Consider the following 20240-nt stretch of genomic DNA (forward strand, 5'->3'; position numbering starts at 1 on the left):
CCTTTGATGATTGTCTAGAAAACTTAGATAAAGTTTTGCAAAGGTGTGAAGAAAAGCACTTAGTCCTTAATTGAGAAAAATGTCGTTTCATGGTAAGAGAAGGAATAGTGCTAGGACACCTAGTGTCTGAAAGAGACATTGAGGTAGACAAAGCTAAAATAGAAGTAATTGAGCATTTGCCTCCACTTATTAATGTAAAAGGAATTAGAAGTTTCCTTGGCCATGTTGGTTTTTATCGTAGGTTTATAAAAGATTTTCATTCATTGCTAGACCTCTTACTCACTTATTAGACAAGGATATTCCTTTGAATTTGATGATGGATGCTTACGAGCTATTAAAATTCTTAAGAAAGCAGTCATCTCGGCACTAATCATTCAACCCTCTGATTGGTATTTACCTTTTGAAATTATATGTAATGTCAGTGATTATGCTGTGGGGGTAGTATTAGGATAAATTAAGGATAAGAAGCACCATGCAATAGCTTATGCTAGCAAAACTCTGACAGGACCTCAACTTAATTATGTTACTACTGAAAAAGAGCTCCTGGATGTTATTTTTGCTATTGATAAGTTTAGATTTTACTTAGTGAGAGCTAAAGTAATTGTTTATTCTGATCATGCTGCTTTAAAATATTTGCTCACTAAGAAAGATGCTAAACCCCATTTGATAAGATGAATTTTATTACTCCAAGAATTTAACTTAGAAATAAAAGATAAAAAGAGAGTAGAAAATTCAGTTGACGATCATTTGTCTAGAATGCAATTTGAGAATCCACAGGAACTATCCATCGATAACTCACTCCGGGACGACATGCTCTAAGAATCAACAGATCTGACCCTCTAGTATGTAGATATTGTTAATTTTATGGTTACAGGTTATGTACCACTAGGAGGCAATAAAAGAAAACTCATCCAAGAGAGTCGTTCCCACATATGGGATGAATCATACCTCTTCCGAATATGCTCTGATGGCTTTACTCAGAAGATAGGTGCAGCTGGAGAAGGAATCAAAATAATTAAGAGGTGTCATTCATCACCATATGGAGGGCATTATGGGGCATTCCGAACACATGCAAAGATATGGCAGTGCGGATTCTTCTGGCCAACAATGTATGAAGACATAAGAGAATTTATCCGAAGATGTGGCCCATGTCAAAGACATGGTAATATCAATTCTAGAGATGCCATGCCACTCGTCAATAATTTTCAGATTGAGCTCTTCGATGTCTGGGGGATTGATTACATGGGGCCATTTCCGCCATCGAAGAAATATGAGTATATCCTGGTGGCAGTGGATTATGTCTCCAAATGGGTTGAAGCCATGCCATGCAGGTATGCTAACAGCATACATTCAAAGAAGATGTTCGAAAAAATATTTTTCTAAGATTCGGAGTTCCAAAGATAGTGATAAGTGACAAAGGTTCACACTTCATCGACAAACGCTTCGAGCAATACTTGTCAAAGCATGGGATACATCACAACGTCACTACTCCTTACCATCCTCAGACAAGTGGTCAAGCAGAGACATCAAATAAACAAACTAAGAATATTCTATAGAAGACAGTGAATGAGATGAGGGCAGCATGGAAGGACCAGTTTCATGATGCACTCTGGGCATACCAGACAACATACAAGACACCCATCGGGATGTCACCATATCACATATGAGCTAGTGTATGAGAAGACTTGTCACTTACCAGTTGAGCTAGAATTCAAAGATCATTGGGCCATCAAAAGATAGAACATGGACCTAGAAGCAGTTGGAGATAAGAAGAAGATACAACTCTCTGAGCTAGAAGAATGGAGAGAAAAAACATGCTTTTGTACTCACATTTTGTCGACACTGTTTGGTATTCAGTTAGTGATTTGCTGTTGCTATTTGTCTTACGTAGGACATATATGGTTATTTACTTAATTATCTGTTCTTGTCTGTATAGGGATTGCTATTTCGGCTAATCTCTTCAACATATTTGATAGTCCCTAGGATTCCTTAAGTGCTTTTCATACTTTGCAAACAGTTTCTTTTGGGTTTATTAGACTCAAGTAATTTATTAATTTCCTAAATAATCTTCAATATGTCCGACCATATTTCTAGCTTCCTCTTCTTAAGTTTATGTTGGCTGTTCTGCATTACCACGTGGGGGTTCTATGGCATTAGAATTCTGTATGCCTAAATTCCAAGAAGGTTTGCATGAACAGGCAGCTGAAAGCCTCATACTCATCTTATCCTCTTTTTTAAATAAAAAAACCAAAGTACATCGGTATGATAAGACCAAATATTCCTATCTCCTACAGAATGGCTTATGCATCTACACAATATCTGGAGTTCTTTTAATCTTTTTGCCTGCAATTTGTCAACTCCGAACTGGTCTGCTAATTATTTACTCCGGTTTGATACCAATCCAGCAATCCTTTATATAGACTTATTGCATGCAGTGTTGACAACTAATGCAGAACAATAGTTGCCATTTCAACTGATTCGTTACAAAAAAAGTTCTTGACCTCAATAACTCAGTACAAAATGTGTAATATTTTTCCATAAACCTTTCTAACTGGTCCTATTAGAGCACAATCACCTAACTTTGTTAGTTTCCTTCAGCCTCAATTATTTTTTCTTTAAACCAGTTACTTTTTTCCCAGGGGATCGAGCCATCCAAACTTTCTAATTATTTATGTACGACAGTGATGTTTAGTCTAGGCTCTGAAAACTTTGCAAGTGGTCTGCATAACACATTAATGTTATGTGGACCGCCTAAAGCTTCGGCAATACTCCATATACCATACTTAAATGATTGATGGTTCTGCTAATTAAAACAAAGAAATACAACTTAGCTTGCCAACCTCTGTATAGTGTCATCATGACTTCTACTAGTCTTTTTGCGCGCGCCCATGCGCGCAGGGAATTGGCCAGTCGTGTGTAAGACCATTGAAACAAAACAGAGCCGGTTGGATATGTGATCATAAGGCTGGAGGACTATACCAGTAAAGATATCTAGCCACCGCAGTCACCTAACATGAGAACACACGCTGCAATAATGCAATCCTTAGTTGGATACGGGTCCAAATTTGTGCACACCCATGTGCGCGTGATAATTTTACATGATAGTTTTATGACTATTTGATTAATAGAATAATAGATATACATATGAGATATAACAAAGAATAGATATGACTCAAAAACATATTTTGGTGCCAGCACATTACATTGATATATAATAGTTTGACTTAAACACACGTTACACAAGGCACTTGTCAATAAGCCAACATAGATAGGCTATAGTTCTTCAGAAGGTAGCATGTCGATACAAGAATTTGAATGGTTAGTACAGGATACATTTGTTGGGCATACCCAGCCCTGTACACACTAACTTTGTCAATGGAGGCATTCATCGCATCAAATTCTGGACCATGTAGCTCCATAGCATCCTGAGTATATACTTCCTGTTTGGAATGATAAAGAACATGATGACGCCACTACAAATGGGCAGAAAATATACAATGACCTATAATAGATGTCTAAAATGTTACAATATTTGCTGCAGCTTTTGGATTGTAGAAGGTTCCCTCTTCATCACCCATTCTATTCCAAGGAAACTAACATAAATGTAGCTTCAGTTTGCAGCTAAACACAAGGATGGGTTGATAGCAGCCAGCACACATTAGAGAGTTGGCATAACGTTTTCTTCTTCCATCGAGCATGTGAGCAATTTTCTTAACTGTGACTTAGATAAATAGTTTCCTCATGTTAGAAAATCATGGAGGTATTATAAGTCAAAGTAAACCTTTTAGCTACCAGATCATTCTCAAGGTCTAAATCTCTCAGCTGCCTGCATGAATACAGAGACAGTAGAGCTTATAGAAAGTAGCAACATCATAGCTCATAATAATAGTGAATTGGTGTTGTAAACAATATACCTGAAGAGTATATTTTGAACATGTTTTCATCTAATGTATGCCTGACTGTCCTAGGTCAAATTTCCTATTTATCATCAAATGGTAAGAATACAAAGTATGAATCATGTTAGGCACTATCAGTAAGCGTAGTAGCTCTGAGTACCTTCATGTTCAGTTAGTTCTGGTAGCAGATAATCTGCACTCTAATCTTCAGTGCTGCCAAAAATATTCCTCTTGATACATGTATTATATACTATGACAGAGCAAAATCACTACATATTTGGTTTAGGAAGCATGTAGGTAAGAAAAAAAAACTGAACTGAAGGTAGGGAGGCTTCAAAACAAGGAATTCACATGTCGTGCCAATAGTGCTGCAAAAACAAAAAGCAATATAAAACACCATAAAAAAATTGCGAACCTCTAAGCAACTGGTAAGTATTTAATATACCCCTTGGCAATATCAGGAACAGAAAAAGAAAAGATAATGAGACAACAAAATGTAAGACCTGAAAAACTTGAATATTAATAAACTCTGAAAGAGAGCTATGTTAGGCACATGCAAGACAAACAAAGACGCCGAATATGACAATTTCATATAGATAGCAGATACCATTCCACACTCTTGGAAAACTGGAAATGAGCTATAAATGTAGGGATGAAAACTAAACAACTTCCAGAATATGCCATGGACACTGGAGTAAATATATTTCAGTAGCCTTTCAGAAGATTCAAAATGTTGTGAGGTTGAGGAACAATCAGAGACCAAAGGAACAAAATTGCATCTTCAGAAACAAGCTTCCTATTAACAAATGCGCTCTATTAGAGATGCCTTCATGGCTAGCCTGTAGAAGTGGAAGTCTATTAGAAACCCAGGATCACAAATTGCTAAAGATAGATATTCAAAATCCAATATTATTAATCCTCTTCTATCTTTCATACAATTACTAACATCAGTTTCGTTGTCAGCAAGTTGCATGATCTTTTCCTGAAGCATTAGTTGATTTTCCTCACCACTTAGATTAGGTTGGATATATATTTTTCAGAAATTTGCTTAAATTATAGACTAAATGGAAATGCAATAGCCTCCATTACTTGGAAACTAAAGGCAATATCTGGTCAATTATTATTAACTAAAAATGCAGAGTCTCAACTGACCAGAACTGAAGCCCTCCTAATAAATCGAGTATCATTCAGTACTTAAGCCTGAATAATATGCTAAGAAAATAGAACACATGTTTGCTGAGAGAATCCTAAGTAACATAATGTAGAGAACCGTATGGCTAATAATGAGTCCCTAAGCCAAGCTAACTCAGTCAATATATACAAACTCCGTCGCGCAGCTCGGTAGATATGTCTTAACTTCCACTCCGTGTCGTGTAGATCCTTGGCGTTGAGCTCCTGAAATGACCTCTGCTGGTTGTAGTTCTACATGCGACACTGAACAGAGTCAGTTAAGCAACACATACCTAATTACTCAAATCATCAATAACAAATTAGAAGATATATTTATTGGCCATACATTATGGCATGCCCTTCCACTGCAGACCATGAGGCCATCGTTGCCGGCTAATCTTCCGTCGTTACATCAAACAAGAAAACCACATCACCAAAGCACAGTAATTTGTTCAACAGGAAGATGATGTAGAGAAGAACGAGGAGGATGATGGTGTGACAACTGACCTGGATGAGGTGGCGACAGCCTCACCGGCACCACCTCTGGATGTGGTGGGCATATCAACTGATCCGTCCACGGAGGTACCAGATCCAGTAGTGGGTTCACCGGAGCAGCTCCAGCAGGCTGTGAGACAAATAGGATGGAAGCCAAGTAGAGACAGCGCCGCCACGGCGCCGCCCGTGTTGAGGTTGCCACGCCGTTGGGAGGTCGGGCTAGGGGCAGCCGCGCGTCTTGGGTCGCCATGCCGAGGCGTCGCCGCGCCGCCGTCCGCCTGCCGGGACGTGTGCAACGGAGCGCACCCTAATGTCGAGAGGGGGATGGAAAAGGAGAAGAGGTGGAGGGGGAGAGGCGCGCACGGTCTCTCTCACTGGGGGGCTACGGCGCTGTTAGAATAGGCGCCCTTTGGCCTGTTATGGGCCTAATGCCTTAATGGTTAAGTTAGATTGATAAGGCAAGGATCACCGTAATCTGGGTGTTTCTATAAACCCTTAGGGGATCCTTGCCTATATATGTACCCTGTACCCTTGATTATCAATCTAATATCCAGAGACTTATTGGCTCTCATGGTATCAGCCGTCTAGGTCAAGGACCTATTCTTCCGCTGCCTGCGCGCCGGCTCTCGCCGTGCTGCGCACCTCTTCCCCTCGCGCGCGCCTTCTCTCCATGGCGACGCCTTCATCCTCCCCCAAGGCCGCAGATGAATCTTCCGTTACCTCCCAGGCTCAGGCGGAAGCTCTCGCCAAGCGCCAGGCCGACGACTTGGCCAACGCCGCCGCCGCGGAAGCCCAACGCGCGGAGCGCGAGCGCCTGGCCGCACGCGACGCTGCTCTTGCTCGCGCCCAGGAGGCCGAGGCAGAGGCCGCTGCTGCCGCCGAGGAGCGCGATGCGGCCGCCCAGCGCGCCCGCGATGCCCTGGATCGCGCCGCCCAGGCCCGCGCTGCCGCTGAGGCCGCTGCTGCACCTACGGGGCCCCCTGATCCTCCTCCAGCCGATGGTGCGCCCTCTCCTGATCTCCGTGCCGCCATGCTTCATCATGAAGCCGTGGCTCTGCTGCAACTCCACTCCCAGGCGGTCGCTGTCAACAACATCCGCAATCACGTCACCACGGTTCTGGACGTCGACTCCGGCAACTTCAATCGGTGGTGGATCAGTTCTTGCTGATCCTCGGCAAGTTCTCCCTGCGGGATCACGTCCGCGAGGAGCCTCCAGTCCCGATGTCACCTGACTGGGACCGGATGGATTGCGTCGTCAAGGCCTGGATCATCGCCACCCTCACCGACGACCTGGCAGAGATCATCTCCGCCTAAGGCTCCACCGCCCGCCATGCTTGGCTTGCTGTGCAGTCTCAGTTTCTTGGCAATCGGGAGGCCCGCTCCATCCACCTGGAGACACGCTTCCAGAATTTCGTCCAGGGCGACCTCTCCATCACCGAGTACTGCCGCCAATTGAAGAAGATGGCGGACGACCTCATCGCTCTTGGCGAGCCCGTGCCTGACCAGACTCTTGTCCTCAACGTCATTCGCGGACTCAACGAGCGTTTCAGTCACGTCGGCACGCTCCTTCGTCGCGCACGACCCTTCCCCACCTTCCTGGAGGCTCGTGATGACCTCATCCTAGAAGAGCTCACCTTGGCAACCAGGAAGGATGCCCCTGCCACCGCTCTCACTGCTACCTCTACGCCGAACACCTCCAACACCACTTCTGCGTCGGGCTCTGGTGGCGCTGGGGGTGGCTCCAAGTCCTCCAACTACCGTCGCAACAAACGTGGCGGCAACAACAAAGGCAGCAGCAATGGTGGAGGTGGCCAGGGGCAGCGACCCCCTGCTGGTGGTGCCCAGCAGCTGTCCTCCAGCGCTCAGCAACAGCAGCCTGCTCCTGGTGGTCGTTCCTGGCCCAGCTACTACAATCCATGGATGGGTTCCATGCAGATGTGACCAGGAGGCCCCCGTCCTCCGCTGGCACCGATCCCGGTGCCCCCTCACCTACAGCGCAGCAGCAGGTGCAACAGCAGGCGCAGCAGCAGGCTCTACTTGCGCAGCAGCAACAGCAGGCCCTCATCAACCACAACCCGGCTGCTGCTGCCTCCGACGGCGCTGCACATTGGGTTGCCCCCGGTATTACAACCCCGTGGCTGGCCTTCCCTCCTGGGATCCGACGACGCTTGCCTCCGCCTTCAGTACCACGTCCCTGACTCCACCACCGTCCAGCGACTGGTACTTCGACTCAGGTGCTACCTCCCACATGACCTCTCAGTCCTCCTCTCTTTCACATATTCTTCCTTCGCGGTATCCTACTCCTTCATCTATTGTCGTAGGTAATGGTTCGATCATGCCTGTCACTGCCACGGGCTCTATAGAGTTGTCTCCTTCCTTGCGTCTTAATAATGTTCTTATGTCACCACAACTTATTAAGAATCTCATCTCTGTCCGTCAATTTACTATCAACAATAATTGTTCTGTGGAGTTTGACCCGGCTGGTTGTTCTGTGAAGGTTCTTCCCTCCCGGACCGAGATCGTCAGGTGCAATAGCTCCGGGCCGTTATACCCTCTGCGCCTACCTCCAGCTCGCTCCCTTGTCGCCCAGGCTTCTTCCCCGCTGTGGCACCGGCGACTTGGCCACCCCGGCCATGAAGCGTTGTCCAAGCTTGCGTCCAGCACTTCGTGTCATATTAGTGATTGTTCAGATTTGTGTCATGCTTGTCAATTAGGGCGTCATGTTCGTTTGCCCTTTTCTGCGTCCACCTCTCGTGCGTCAAATAAGTTTGATCTTATTCACTGTGATCTGTGGACTTCCCCAGTTGTCAGTGTTTCTGGTTATAAATATTATTTGGTTATTCTTGATGACTGCACTCATTACTTGTGGACATTTCCTTTGCGACTCAAATCTGACACTTTCAGCACGCTGGCTCAGTTCATCGCCCATGTCTCCACTCAGTTTGACACACGTGTCAAGTCGGTCCAGTGCGACAATGGGAAAGAATTCGACAACTCGAGTACCCGTCACTTTTTCCTCGCTCAGGGCATCCATCTTCGCATGTCCTGCCCCTACACCTCAGCTCAGAACGGTAAAGCTGAACGCATTATTCGTACCATTAATAATGTCGTTCGCTCACTGCTCTTTCAGGCCTCCATGCCTCCCTCCTATTTGGTGGAGGCCCTCTCCACCGCCACTGTCCTTCTAAACATATTGCCTACCAAGACCCTCCAGCTTTCTACGCCCCACTTTGCATTATTTACAAAGTTGCCTACGTATGATCATCTTCGGGTCTTTGGATGCAAATGTTACCCCAACCTATCTGCCACTGCACCTCACAAACTCGCTCCCAGGTCTGCTCTTTGTGTCTTTTTAGGCTACTCTGCTCACCATAAAGGATACCGCTGCCTTGATCTCTCCAGCAATAGAGTTATCATCTCTAGGCATGTCATCTTTGATGAAACCGCCTTTCCATTTGCTGAGCGTCATGGTCCCAGCACCCCAGCCGACCTGGAATTTCTTGATTTTACTGATGATGTGGTGCCAGCTCCTATTGGACACTCGCCCACTTTGTTTCCTGCAGGCTTGTCTCCCAGCACCTCCGGCGCTCCTGTTGTCCCTGCCGGTCCTCGTGTGGCTGAGCTTGGGACACCCCCTGGTGTTACCAGCGCCCCTGCCGGTCCCTCTGTGACTGTGCCTGGGGCGCCTGACGTTGCTGATGATGACGCCCCGGTGCCTGCGCTCTACGTCCCACCGGCGCTCCGGTCTCCAGGGCCTCCTTCCGCGCCACGCGCGGCCATGAGTTCCTCCTCTCCCGCGCCACGCGCGGCACCAGAGATGGGGACCTCGCCTCGTCACCTCTACGTCCCACCAGCCCTTCGTGCTGGTGCCTCCCCGACGACGACAGGTTCAGCGCCACCTCTGGCGCCCCGTGGGCCTCCGCCTGGCTTTCCACCTCTTCGACCCGAGCGCCTCTTCGTGCACCACTACAGCCGCCGACCTCGACCCTTGGCTGCGCCCGCACCAGCGCCCGCACCAGCCCCCTCAGTTGTGCCCGCGCCCACACCACCGGTGTCTGCTGCTCCATTGCCCAAGGGAGCCGTTCCTGTTCGCCCAGTGAGTAACCAGCATGCCATGGGATCGCGGTCAAAGAGTGGTTTTCGGATGCCGGCTGCTTACCACACTGGCTACCTCTCTCCAGTGCCGAAGACCTTCCGCAGTGCCCTTGCAGACCCCAACTGGCGAGCTGCTATGGAAGAAGAACACCATGCCCTTCTGCAGAACGACACATGGGATCTTGTACCTCGCCCCCCTCGGGCCAACATTGTCACTGGCAAGTGGATCTTCCGGCACAAATTCAAGTCTGATGGTTCCCTTGAGAGGTATAAGGCCCGTTGGGTACTTCGCGGTTTCACTCAGCGCCCTGGAGTGGATTTCGCTGAGACTTTCAGTCCGGTGGTGAAGCCTGCTACTGTTCGCACAGTGCTCTCGCTGGCTCTTTCTCGCACCTGGCCTATACACCAGTTCGACGTCAAGAATGCCTTTCTACATGGGACTCTGAATGAGACAGTGTACTGCCAGCAGCCCTCTGGATTTGAAGATCCTACTCGTCCCGAGGCTGTCTGTCTGCTGAAGAAGTCACTATACGGTCTCAAGCAGGCCCCCCGTGCTTGGTACACTCGCATGGCTACCTACCTTCTGTCCATCGGGTTTGTTGAAGCTAAGTCAGATACATCACTCTTCATCTACCACCGCGGCTCCGACACAGCTTACCTGTTGCTCTATGTGGATGATATTGTCCTCACAGCTTCCTCCGCTGGTCTCCTCCGGCGAATCATCTCAGCCCTGCAGCGAGAGTTTGCCATGAAAGATCTGGGTACACTGCATCACTTCCTTGGCATGCAGGTTCAACGAAGTAGTGCTGGTTTACTCCTCTCCCAGCGACAGTACATGTTGGACATTCTGGATCGCGCCGGTATGGCAGAGTGCAAGCCTTGCTCCACTCCAGTTGACACCAATCCGAAGATTGCTGCAGCTGACGGGGCCCTAGTGTCTGATGCCACAGACTTTCGCAGTCTTGCTGGTGCTTTACAGTATTTGACATTCACCCGCCCGGACATTGCGTATGCCGTTCAGCAGGTGTGCCTTCACATGCATGACCCTCGAGAGCCTCACCTTGCTGCTCTGAAGCGAATTCTCCGGTACATCCGAGGCACACTTCATCTTGGTTTACTGTTGCGTCCATCTTCCTCTACGGATCTTGTCGTCTACACTGATGCTGATTGGGCTGGTTGTCCAGACACTCGTAAGTCCACCTCGGGCTATGCAGTGTTCCTCGGTGATAACTTGGTTTCCTGGTCATCCAAGCGGCAGAACACAGTATCAAGATCCAGTGCTGAGGCTGAGTATCGCGCAGTGGCTAATGGAGTTGCAGAAGCCACCTGGCTGCGACAGCTTCTCATTGAGCTGCACACGCCCCTCAGACGCGCCACGCTGGTGTATTGTGACAACATCAGCGCAGTCTACATGTCCTCCAATCCAATTCCGCATCAGCGTACAAAGCACATTGAGATTGATCTTCACTTCGTTCGAGAGCGAGTTGCCATTGGTGATCTTCGTGTCCTGCATGTTCCTACTTCTTCACAATATGCGGATATCTTCACCAAAGGGTTGCCTTCTTCAGTCTTCACGGAGTTTCGGTCCAGTCTAAACGTGCAAAGTGGCTGACGTTTGGACTGCGGGGGTGTGTTAGAATAGGCGCCCTTTGGGCTGTTATGGGCCTAATGCCTTAATGGTTAAGTTAGATTGATAAGACAAGGATCACCGTAATCTGGGTGTTTCTATAAACCCTTAGGGGATCCTTGCCTATATATGTACCCTGTACCCTTGATTATCAATCTACTATCCAGAGACCTATTGGCTCTCAGGCGCCCTTGCTCGGAAGCCCGCGCACTAGGTCAGCACTAGCCGCTGCAGAGAGGATGCAATGGGAGGAAAGTGAGAGAGCTAGGGTTAGAGCCGGTATATATATAACATAGGAGGAAACAATAGCACCGTCGATCGCCAAATCCAACGGCCTTCATTCATTTCACTAACGTGGCCACCCTCGGACAGCGTCGTGGCCACACGTTCTCTTATCTTTAGATTGTGCCTGCCACCACAACTCCATAAAACCTCTGTTCTAAGTCAAACAACTTATCTTACAAGGTATAAAATGATACATTGTTACTTTACACTAAACCCTTATGTTCTTCTATTAAAATCACAGGTTCTGATTGCTTTATAAGTTGCCTAATTTGCATCCTTTCTTCAGCATATGCTTGCTGTAGTTATATTTTCATTTCTCTTCTTTTTGTTTAAATAAACATGCCATTGTTGGTCTGAATATGCAATCACTTTATTCATTGTTATTTTGGCTCAGCTAACCATCAGGAGGTCTCGAAGATCACAAGTGCCTTGGACACCCATAGCTCTGAAATTGCTGACTGGGACCTTGGTGCCAGAATATACATAGACTTCTACATTATACGGAATAGAACTCAATGCAGGAAAGAAATGCCATGGTTGGTTCAGAACGAGACCTATTCCCATGAAGATTTGTGACTAAGATCAGCATTACTTTCTCTTTCACGATTCAGTTGATGAGATAAGTGAATCGTGCAGAAGTTTCTTTTCCCAATTAAATGATTCATCATTGTTAGTTCGGGGAAGCAAATTACCTGTTGACTCAAGATAGTGGTTGATTGTACAATATGTGACTAATCCATTATTTGAAGAAATTAAGAACCAAATTCCACCTGAAACCATTACCTTTTATACCATGTGTTGCTCCCTTTGGTGCAGTGCCGCAAATTCTAATATATCTACTATATTCTACTGCTTTCAAGAGTACACTTATATATGTTATAGCTCGCTAGCCCGCGCAACTGCGCAGGGGTTAGATGGATTTTATTCCTATTTATTGAACTGAAGGTATGGATAGTCTATAAGGAAAATTTTACAAATGACTGATTACAGAAGCATGAGTTTTTTTAGTCCCCTCAAAGTTGTTTTCAGAGGAAAAAGTTATTTTTAGTGTACCTGCAGAGCATTACAGGTGAAAGGAAAATATATGCTTTAGTCCATAAAGGAAAATATATGTTTTGGTCCATAAACATGCATGGTGAGGGCCCTCGCTATTGGCATTGCTGATTAGTGCAGTTGTCTTAATCTCTACTCAGTTTATAGGTTTCTTCAGGACCATTTCCTTAATTGAATTGTTTAGTGGTCATGTCACTTTCTTTCATGGTTTCGTTGACAAAGTAAAAAAATTCTTCATTTCCCCAAAACATTGGAATTGTTTGGATATCCTACTTACAGTAGGATATATTTTCAAATTTTAAGTGCAAGAAAAAGACAACATCAAATTACGACCCATACTTAACCAGAGTTACTAACATTTAATAAAAACGAGAGTTACTAAGCCTCCAATATATCTCTGTTGTACCTCATTAGCTACTATATCTAGATCAATAGGATGATAGTCTAGAGTATAATTTGAGTCTATGGCTTCCAAGATTCTTATCTTTATATTACTGCAAATGCTACATAGATCTACGAAATTGCACTCTGCAGAATACTGTAAACATGCTACGCATGCTTCTGGCTTGCCACACTGAATATCTTGTTTAAACAAAATAACTAAATCATTGATCTCGGTTCTTTTAAAATGCCAATTTAGATGGCACTCCCTACTGTCGATTTTCTTTGATTATGTGTTTATTGAGGGAGACTTAAATTGCATGTTCTTTCGTAGCAGGTGAATTGCTGCTTTCTAGCTTCCAGCATGGTCAGTAGTAGTACTCCAGTAGTAAGGCCCCATTTGGTTTTGTCGGTGTTTTACCCGGAGTAGCACCAACGAGTGAATTTATGTGTGTGCTCTCTCTTCCGGATGGTGATGCAAGAAAAACACAGTGATTTATCCTGGTTCGGGCAAAAGAAGGCCCTACATCCAGCGGGGGAAGGAGTCTGTATTATCTTGCACCAAAGGGCTTGTACAGGGGGTGAATACAAGTATGAAAGGGCATGAGATTCTAAGTCCTCAGGACCTAGCAGTGCGTGGCTAGGGTATTGGTAGTGTTGCGCGTGTGAGCGTGGCTTTCACGTGAAGTGCTTGCCCTATTCTAGGCCCTGGTGTCCCCTTTTATAGGTCAAGGGGAGGCTTAGGGTTACACGGTGCATGGGCTAGTGTAGGTTACGATAGAGGTGAGTGCACGGGTCAATCCAAGGCCTCCGTACCGGCGTGGCTCGACGGGTCTTGTTGCAGTGTACTTGGCGATGATGGTGCATGTGTTCTCTTGCGTGAGTTTCTGTATAACACTTGGCAACAGTCTTGTACTCATACGCATGCGCATACAGACTCAGGCGTCGCGTCAGGAGCAGTTGGAGCGTAGACTGGCCTGGAGGGGTCTTTCCTAGAAGGGCATCCAATGGTCTCGAGGGCCGGGCAGATTGGACAGGCTTCGTATAGGGAAGCGTTAACAATTACGTCTCGAGGGGTCGCTCGACGAGATGTTACACTGGGCATTACAAAACTGCCTTGTACTTTTCCCCAACTTCCACGACAAAGCTGGTAAAAAACAGGACGTGATGGGGGTATGACATATCATCACAGCTGTGGCTACCATGGTGTTAGGTGGGAGCCTATCAGACACACTAAATGCCCTAGATCCCGTATAGATGACAGGCAGTCGAGACGCGTCCCGCGCTCGAGGCGGCGTGACTCGCTCGACCCTGATCCCATACTCGAGAGGTACATGGACTCGAGGACCTCATGTTTGCTCGAGCCACTTTCCGTCATCGAGGCGTATGTCGAGTGGCGTACTGACTGTGTCCACGGTACCTCGAGTAGAGGATATAATAGGTATACACCTGTCTGGGATGTCGAGACCTGTTCCTGGGCCAGCCCATGATGGTTTGCACGCTGGGCTTTTTTCACCTGTCATAGCGGGTGGGGATTTTATTTCCTTTGGTATATAATATGGCTACCCCCTTATTGATATCATCGATAGTAGCCCTCGAGCCCCTGTTTGAGCACTAGTGCTCGAGTAGGGGGTCATGGTCACGAATCGGAGTTATGGGTATCAAGTTTCCATGGGGGACGCGCGAGCGTCCCCCACGGAGGTAGCCCCCGAGGCCTCGGAAGAGTCGATAGACTCCTTCGAGGGCTGTGTTTATTTTTCCTAGGGATGCTTCTCGGTTCTGGGACTTCTTTGTGATTCCTTGTAGTTTAGATAGCATGAACTGGGGTCATCGCACCTTACCTAACGGGTCCCTTGGGACGTCGAGCCTTGGCATTTTCGACCCTCTTTCGTCGAGGGGCGTCGGACCTTGTGGAGCCCCCGAGCCTCGTATGTCCAGGGCCTTACCGATTCTGACGTTCATCCCATGAGTCCTTTCGAATGGATGTGAGGTGAGAAACACAGTGCTACATCGGGCGAGCCTTGACGTTCTCATTGAGCTGGTAGCGGGGAATCTAAATGAGAATCCATGCACCGTTCGATGGGGGTTGGCTGCTGGCCTTGAGGCATTCCCATTGACGCTAGACTCGCGGATGCATGGATGCCAGTCCCCGATCCCTCAAGATTCTGGTGTGGGCCGGAGCCTGCCCTGCCTTCCCACGTAAGGAAACGTAGTGGCGATCTGCCTCCTTGCCTGTTGGGCGTGCCTTTTCAGGTGGGAACTGTTGTGGCACGATTTTCTTCAGGCGGAAATGGCAAGTTACCTGTCACGGGAATCTAGGAACATTTAATGCGGGGATTTACCTTTCTTTGATGTCAGATCTACCCGTTGTGACCGGTCTTTATAAATTAGAGGGGTTGGGCTCGCTGCCTCCACTTCCTCCTTTTCGCCATTGCCTCCTTGCCTTTTCCTTCTATTCTCCTGCACGTGCGAGAGAGAGAAAGAGAGAGAAAGAGAGAAAAGGCAAGGGACTTCTCCATCCCGTTACTTCAACAAGTCGGCCAGAATGGATCGTGCCATTGGGGGAGGAGTGGGAACCATGCCCGCTAGAAGGCTACGTGGTTAGCTTCGTCAAATTTCACCACCACGGGCTCGGATGTCCCCCGAGCAGGTTCATGTGGGCGCTCGTCGACTACTATAGTGTCGAGCTCCAGCATCTCCCCCCCAATGCCATCTCTAACGCTGCCATCTTTGTCGTGGTTTGTGAGGGCTATCTGGGGACAATGTCGCACTAGAGCTGTGGCTCCATCTATTTAGGGGTGAGCTTTTCCAGGCCCCTACCAGGTAGCGAGGTGTGAAAAAGTCTATCCGGGCGGGCTGCCTCAACCTAGTGCTAAAGACCGGCCGCACCGGGGAGCCTCGCGAGTACATCCCCACTGGGTTGACGTTAAACCACTCCCAGTGGGATTCTTAGTAGTTTTATCTCCATAACGATGAGGGGTTCTTCCCCCCTTACACCGGACGCGTCAACACAGCGTGCTCGGAACATTGGAAGTACGGCGTGGTTGTGGAGCACCGATCTCGGCTGCGGCCCCTCCACAACGCTCTGAAGAGGCTTTGTGAGGAAGGGTTGACGACGACCATCGTCCTCTCGGCCGTCCATCACCAGTGGTGCTCCCGTTGATGGCGCACCCACTGAGGTTGGACACGATGGGGCTGCGCGAGGCGTCTAAGGATCTCGAGGCATGCCGCATGTCGAGGAGGGTGTTACTCGACAAGGAGATCGCGACAAGGGTCAGAGCCGCTGTCGCTGGCGCTTTCCAAGCTGAGAGGGTCAAGTGCATCCCCATGATGTCTGAGGAGGGTCATCTCGGTCTGGTGGGTGGCTCGAGCCACAATGTTTCGAGCTACATTCTCCAAGTTTACCATACTACTTCGCTCCCTTTTTTTCATGTCTAGATATTTCCGTGCAGGGGAATATTGACTTCAAGACGTCGAGGCCGCCAGTGAAGGAGGACGAAGCGGAGCGTCAGGCGAGATGTCTTTCCGCTCAAAAACGTGAAAGGGAGCTGGACAGTGAGAAGAAGAAGAAGAACATTGCTCGAATGGAGCTCGAGCAACGTCGCTCCAAGTAGAGGCGTGAGGGCAAACCTAAAGAGGAATCCCCTAATGATGATGAGGACGAGGGCGATGGTGGCAACGATGGCGAGGATGTCGAGGGGATGGTGGCGCGCCTCAAGCATCTCCTTCAACCTCCACCTCGGGCTATTATGTCGTCCATGCAGGGAGACGTCCCCGTGGAACCACGAGAAGAGAGGCAAGGCGGCTCCACCCTTCATCTCGTCGCCCGCATGGTAGTACTCCTCCTGCCCTCATCCAAGACCAAACCGAGCTGCCCCCGCGTCCGCCTAAGACCTCAGCGCCACAGCCTTAGACTCGAGGCCAGGCCACCTCAGAGGATTGGATTACGACATCCTAAAGCCAAGGGGAGGCGCACAGGGAGAGCTCGAGCCTTGAAGCACACCGTGGAATGCGATCGAGGCCAGCGCCCATCGTCGGTTCGGGCCTTCAACAAGGCCCAACGCGTGGCGTTTCCTCGAGGCCCCCCAACGCTTCTCATGACACTAGATGGAGAATTGCTCTTCCTATGGGGTAAGGTTTCGAAGTCTGCTATCTTCGTTTTGCCTCTGGGTCTCCATTCTGATACTCATGTGACTTGCTTGTTTGCTCATGGTTTAGGCTCAAACGACAACTGGAGGAGGCGCGGCATTCTCCCACTAAAAGGCTCAAGATGGGGGCGGACGCCAAGACGTGTGGTGGTCTCGAGGGTATGGTTTTCTTTTTCTCTCGCGCTTTGATTAGAAACGTACTGGTGCGGGATGTTTTGGCTCGAGGCGAGCTAAATGGGTGTTACTTTGGCCGCAGGACCGTTCGACTCGAGGCCTGCTACCGGGAGTGATACTGCTCTGCCATAAGCGTCAGAAGGTGGGGCCATCCCTAGGGCCTCGATGCCAGACCCCTCCGTCTCGAGTCAAGCCGAGACTTCTCACTCCGAGCGCCCAGAAGGAGCTCCCAAGGCCCCAAAGTTAGGAGCAAAGGTCGCTTTGCCCGATGTTGGTAGTGAGAAGATGGTGGGATCGCCTTCGCTAGAAGAGCATCCCATGGCGAGGAACGTCGAGGCTCCTCGAACTGAGGGGTGGGCACCATGGCCCATCGGGCTTCGCGTGGCCGAGGAGGAGAAAAAGAAAGAGGATGAAGAAAGGAGGAAGTTAGATGGAGAGGAAGAAAAGAAGGAGAAGATGGGAGAGGGAGAGGAAGAGAAGAAAGAGAAGGAAGAAAGCGAGAAAAAGAGGGTGTCACCATCGCTTGGTCAACTCGAGGAGGAAGTTCCAGCCTTCTTGCCTGGTGTTGACCCTAGATCTGCTCTGCTCTGCTCTCTCTCTTTCTCTCTGTTTCTCACTCCTCCTTCGCGTTGCAGGTTGGTGCTTGACATCGCGTCTTCCTCCTCTAGAGTAGACATGCCCATGCCACCAAAGCGCCTGTGCTGGAGGCCTGTGAGATGAGTGAGAGTCTGAGAGATGTGGACTAACGTCATTTTGTGTAGCGATTTGAACATGCCACTATGGATTGTAATCGTAAGACACTAAGACTTAGAGCTGGCTGCACTCTCTTTTTTTCTTTCTAGAGTTTTTCACAGGATGAGTTTTACCTAGAAAGATTTTTAGTGAGGCAGCATTGCACAAAACAACTCATTTTGATTATCATTTTCATATTATCTCTTGTGTGTGTTCTGACTTCTAAGCCTGTGAGATGAGATTTTTTGTTATGACTTATGAATGAGGATTCTGGTAAGTGGTGACTTGGTTATGAATGATGATTCTGGTGTCGTGACTTGGTTATGTTTTTTGTTTTTATTATTTTGAGAAAATGATTATGAACTTGTGATTCTGAATTTGGTAAGATGTTTTTGTGTTTAGTGTGCTGGCAGGTTGGCCCAGCATGATTTTTTGCCATGCCCAACAGGCGGCATGGCCCTCACGGGCCGTGCCTTTAGGCCAGGCACGACCTGTCAGACACGGTGGCTAGTGGCGGCACGTTGATCACCGTTATGGCACGACTTGATGTCGTACCCGTTGGCCATCTACCGCAGCGAAAGCACTTTCTCTGCACGACCGACGATGTAAATAAAAGAAATTTATTTTTGGTTTAAATAATAAATAAATAAACTAAAAAATAAGGGTCTAGACTGCGGACTAGAGAAAACAGATTTGATAGGAAGAATAGCACGACTGATAAAATAGTGGGGTGGATGGTTCGTCGATATTAAGTAAACATAGGAGGGCTTTTATGTAAAACGTTGGGGACGCGGTGCTTCTGCTGACGTGTGCACCATGTAACGCGCGCTGAGAGGTATGGTGCACCAGGTGTGTGTGGACGCGGGGCGCGGGCACTGTGGACCGAGTCCACAGTTCTGTGGACTGGGTGTATACCGGTTGGGGTGGCAAATCTAATCTGAGCCATAGATCTCTGGATGAACAGCCCACGGAGCGTCGCTGCCCTTTGGTCACCGCCGGCAGCAAACAGCGCGGCGGCGCTATGGCCAACACGGCGAAAGTTCGCCGGCGTGAACTCAAACTCGAGCTACGGTGCGCTGGAAATAAGAGCTAAACGCGAATCCGAAAAAGGTGATCTCGTAGATGGGAGGGGCGTGGAGAGAGTGTGCACCGACCGGAGGCAGGTGATGGTGACCGAAGGGCTCCGGCGAGCACGGTTCCTGCACAACTGGCCACGGATCCTTGTTAAAGATGATTGAAGTGTGAGCGCGACTCTCTGCGAGTCCAACGAAGGGATAACCAGAAGTTGAGACGGCTAACCGAGAAGATCGACGACGGGATTTGGAGCTCGACGATGGCTCCGGCGGCGGCGGTAGCCGTCGCTGCGGTGCGGGAGACGGTCAGAGAGGGCGCGGTGGATGCGGGATGAGCGCGCAAGGCCTCTGGGCCAATGATGTAGGCAGAAGAGGGAGCGGTGAGGGAGGAAGGGGGAGTTGGGTCGCAAGCCATGGTGGAGCGGGGTTGAGTGGGCGCGGCAAGGTCCCCGCGGGTGACTCGGGTGGCTTGGGACGTGGAGCGGCTCAGTCCGAGCGGATTTCGAGCTCGCCTGCCCGGAAATAGCGGACGGATAGGGAGAGGATGAGCGGGGATGAGCGGGGACTGGTCTCATGGTCTGGTGGCGCGCATCGTCGCGCGGCCGCCGGCGATGGCGGAGGGGAGGAGCTGGCTGGAGGTTGGGACGGGGCTGACGTGTGGGACCCGCTTGGCAGAGATAGAGGGACAGGCGCTGGTAGGGCCTGGCTGTCAGTGTGAGCGGAAGGGAGCCGGCGCGGGCTGGCTGCTCGGCTGGGGAAATGGGCCTCGGCCCAGGTGAGGAAAGGAACGGGCGCGTGGGAGAGGGAAGGTGGTGTCGGCTTTGTTATTTTATCAGCCGTCCGATTGGGTGGAATGGAGGGCATCGAAGTCTCCCTCCTTCCAATCTTTATATATATACTAGTTAAGTGCCCGTGCGTTGCTACGGGAATCACTTACGGGTCATCGCATATGCATGCATGAATCAGTATTTTAATTAAAAAAAACTTTGCCGTGGTTCTGTTTTTTACAACATCATATATGTGATAGACATGTATTCATTTAAACGAAGGATAAGATATTGCATATCATATACTTGCCAATGTAAATATACCAAGGAACTCAAGAGCAACA

General features: G+C 48.6%; 1 protein-coding gene across 8 annotated transcripts; it reads right to left on the bottom strand.

The window, feature by feature from the left end:
• On the bottom strand, positions 3182-6290 carry LOC110432011. Of its 8 annotated transcripts, XR_002449464.1 has the most exons (4): positions 5413-6210; positions 4057-5330; positions 3915-3978; positions 3182-3826 (listed from the first exon to the last, which is right to left on the bottom strand). XR_002449464.1 is itself a non-coding variant. In XM_021451930.1 (3 exons), exons 1-3 carry the CDS (start codon positions 5809-5811, stop codon positions 5109-5111), a joined length of 495 nt encoding a protein of 164 aa, XP_021307605.1. In that variant the 5' UTR covers positions 5812-6225; the 3' UTR covers positions 3182-5108. The 8 variants fall into 8 exon arrangements, 1 of the variants encoding a protein (XP_021307605.1); XR_002449460.1 differs by having other exon boundaries at positions 3182-5330; positions 5413-5459; positions 5574-6290; XR_002449459.1 differs by having other exon boundaries at positions 3182-5330; positions 5413-5464; positions 5574-6286.

Source organism: Sorghum bicolor, chromosome 1 (genome assembly GCF_000003195.3).
Source record: "Sorghum bicolor cultivar BTx623 chromosome 1, Sorghum_bicolor_NCBIv3, whole genome shotgun sequence".
In the NCBI taxonomy this organism is placed as follows: Eukaryota; Viridiplantae; Streptophyta; class Magnoliopsida; order Poales; family Poaceae; genus Sorghum; species Sorghum bicolor.

Coding starts and splice junctions, on each gene's coding strand:
- LOC110432011 (XM_021451930.1), bottom strand. CDS start 5,811: ATGGCGACCCAAGACGCGCGGCTGCCCCTAGCCCGACCTCCCAACGGC. Junction 5,460..5,573: donor GCTGTCGCCACCTCATCCAG/GTCAGTTGTCAC, acceptor ACGGAAGATTAG/CCGGCAACGATGGCCTCATG. Junction 5,319..5,412: donor GTGGAAGGGCATGCCATAAT/GTATGGCCAATA, acceptor TGTCGCATGTAG/AACTACAACCAGCAGAGGTC.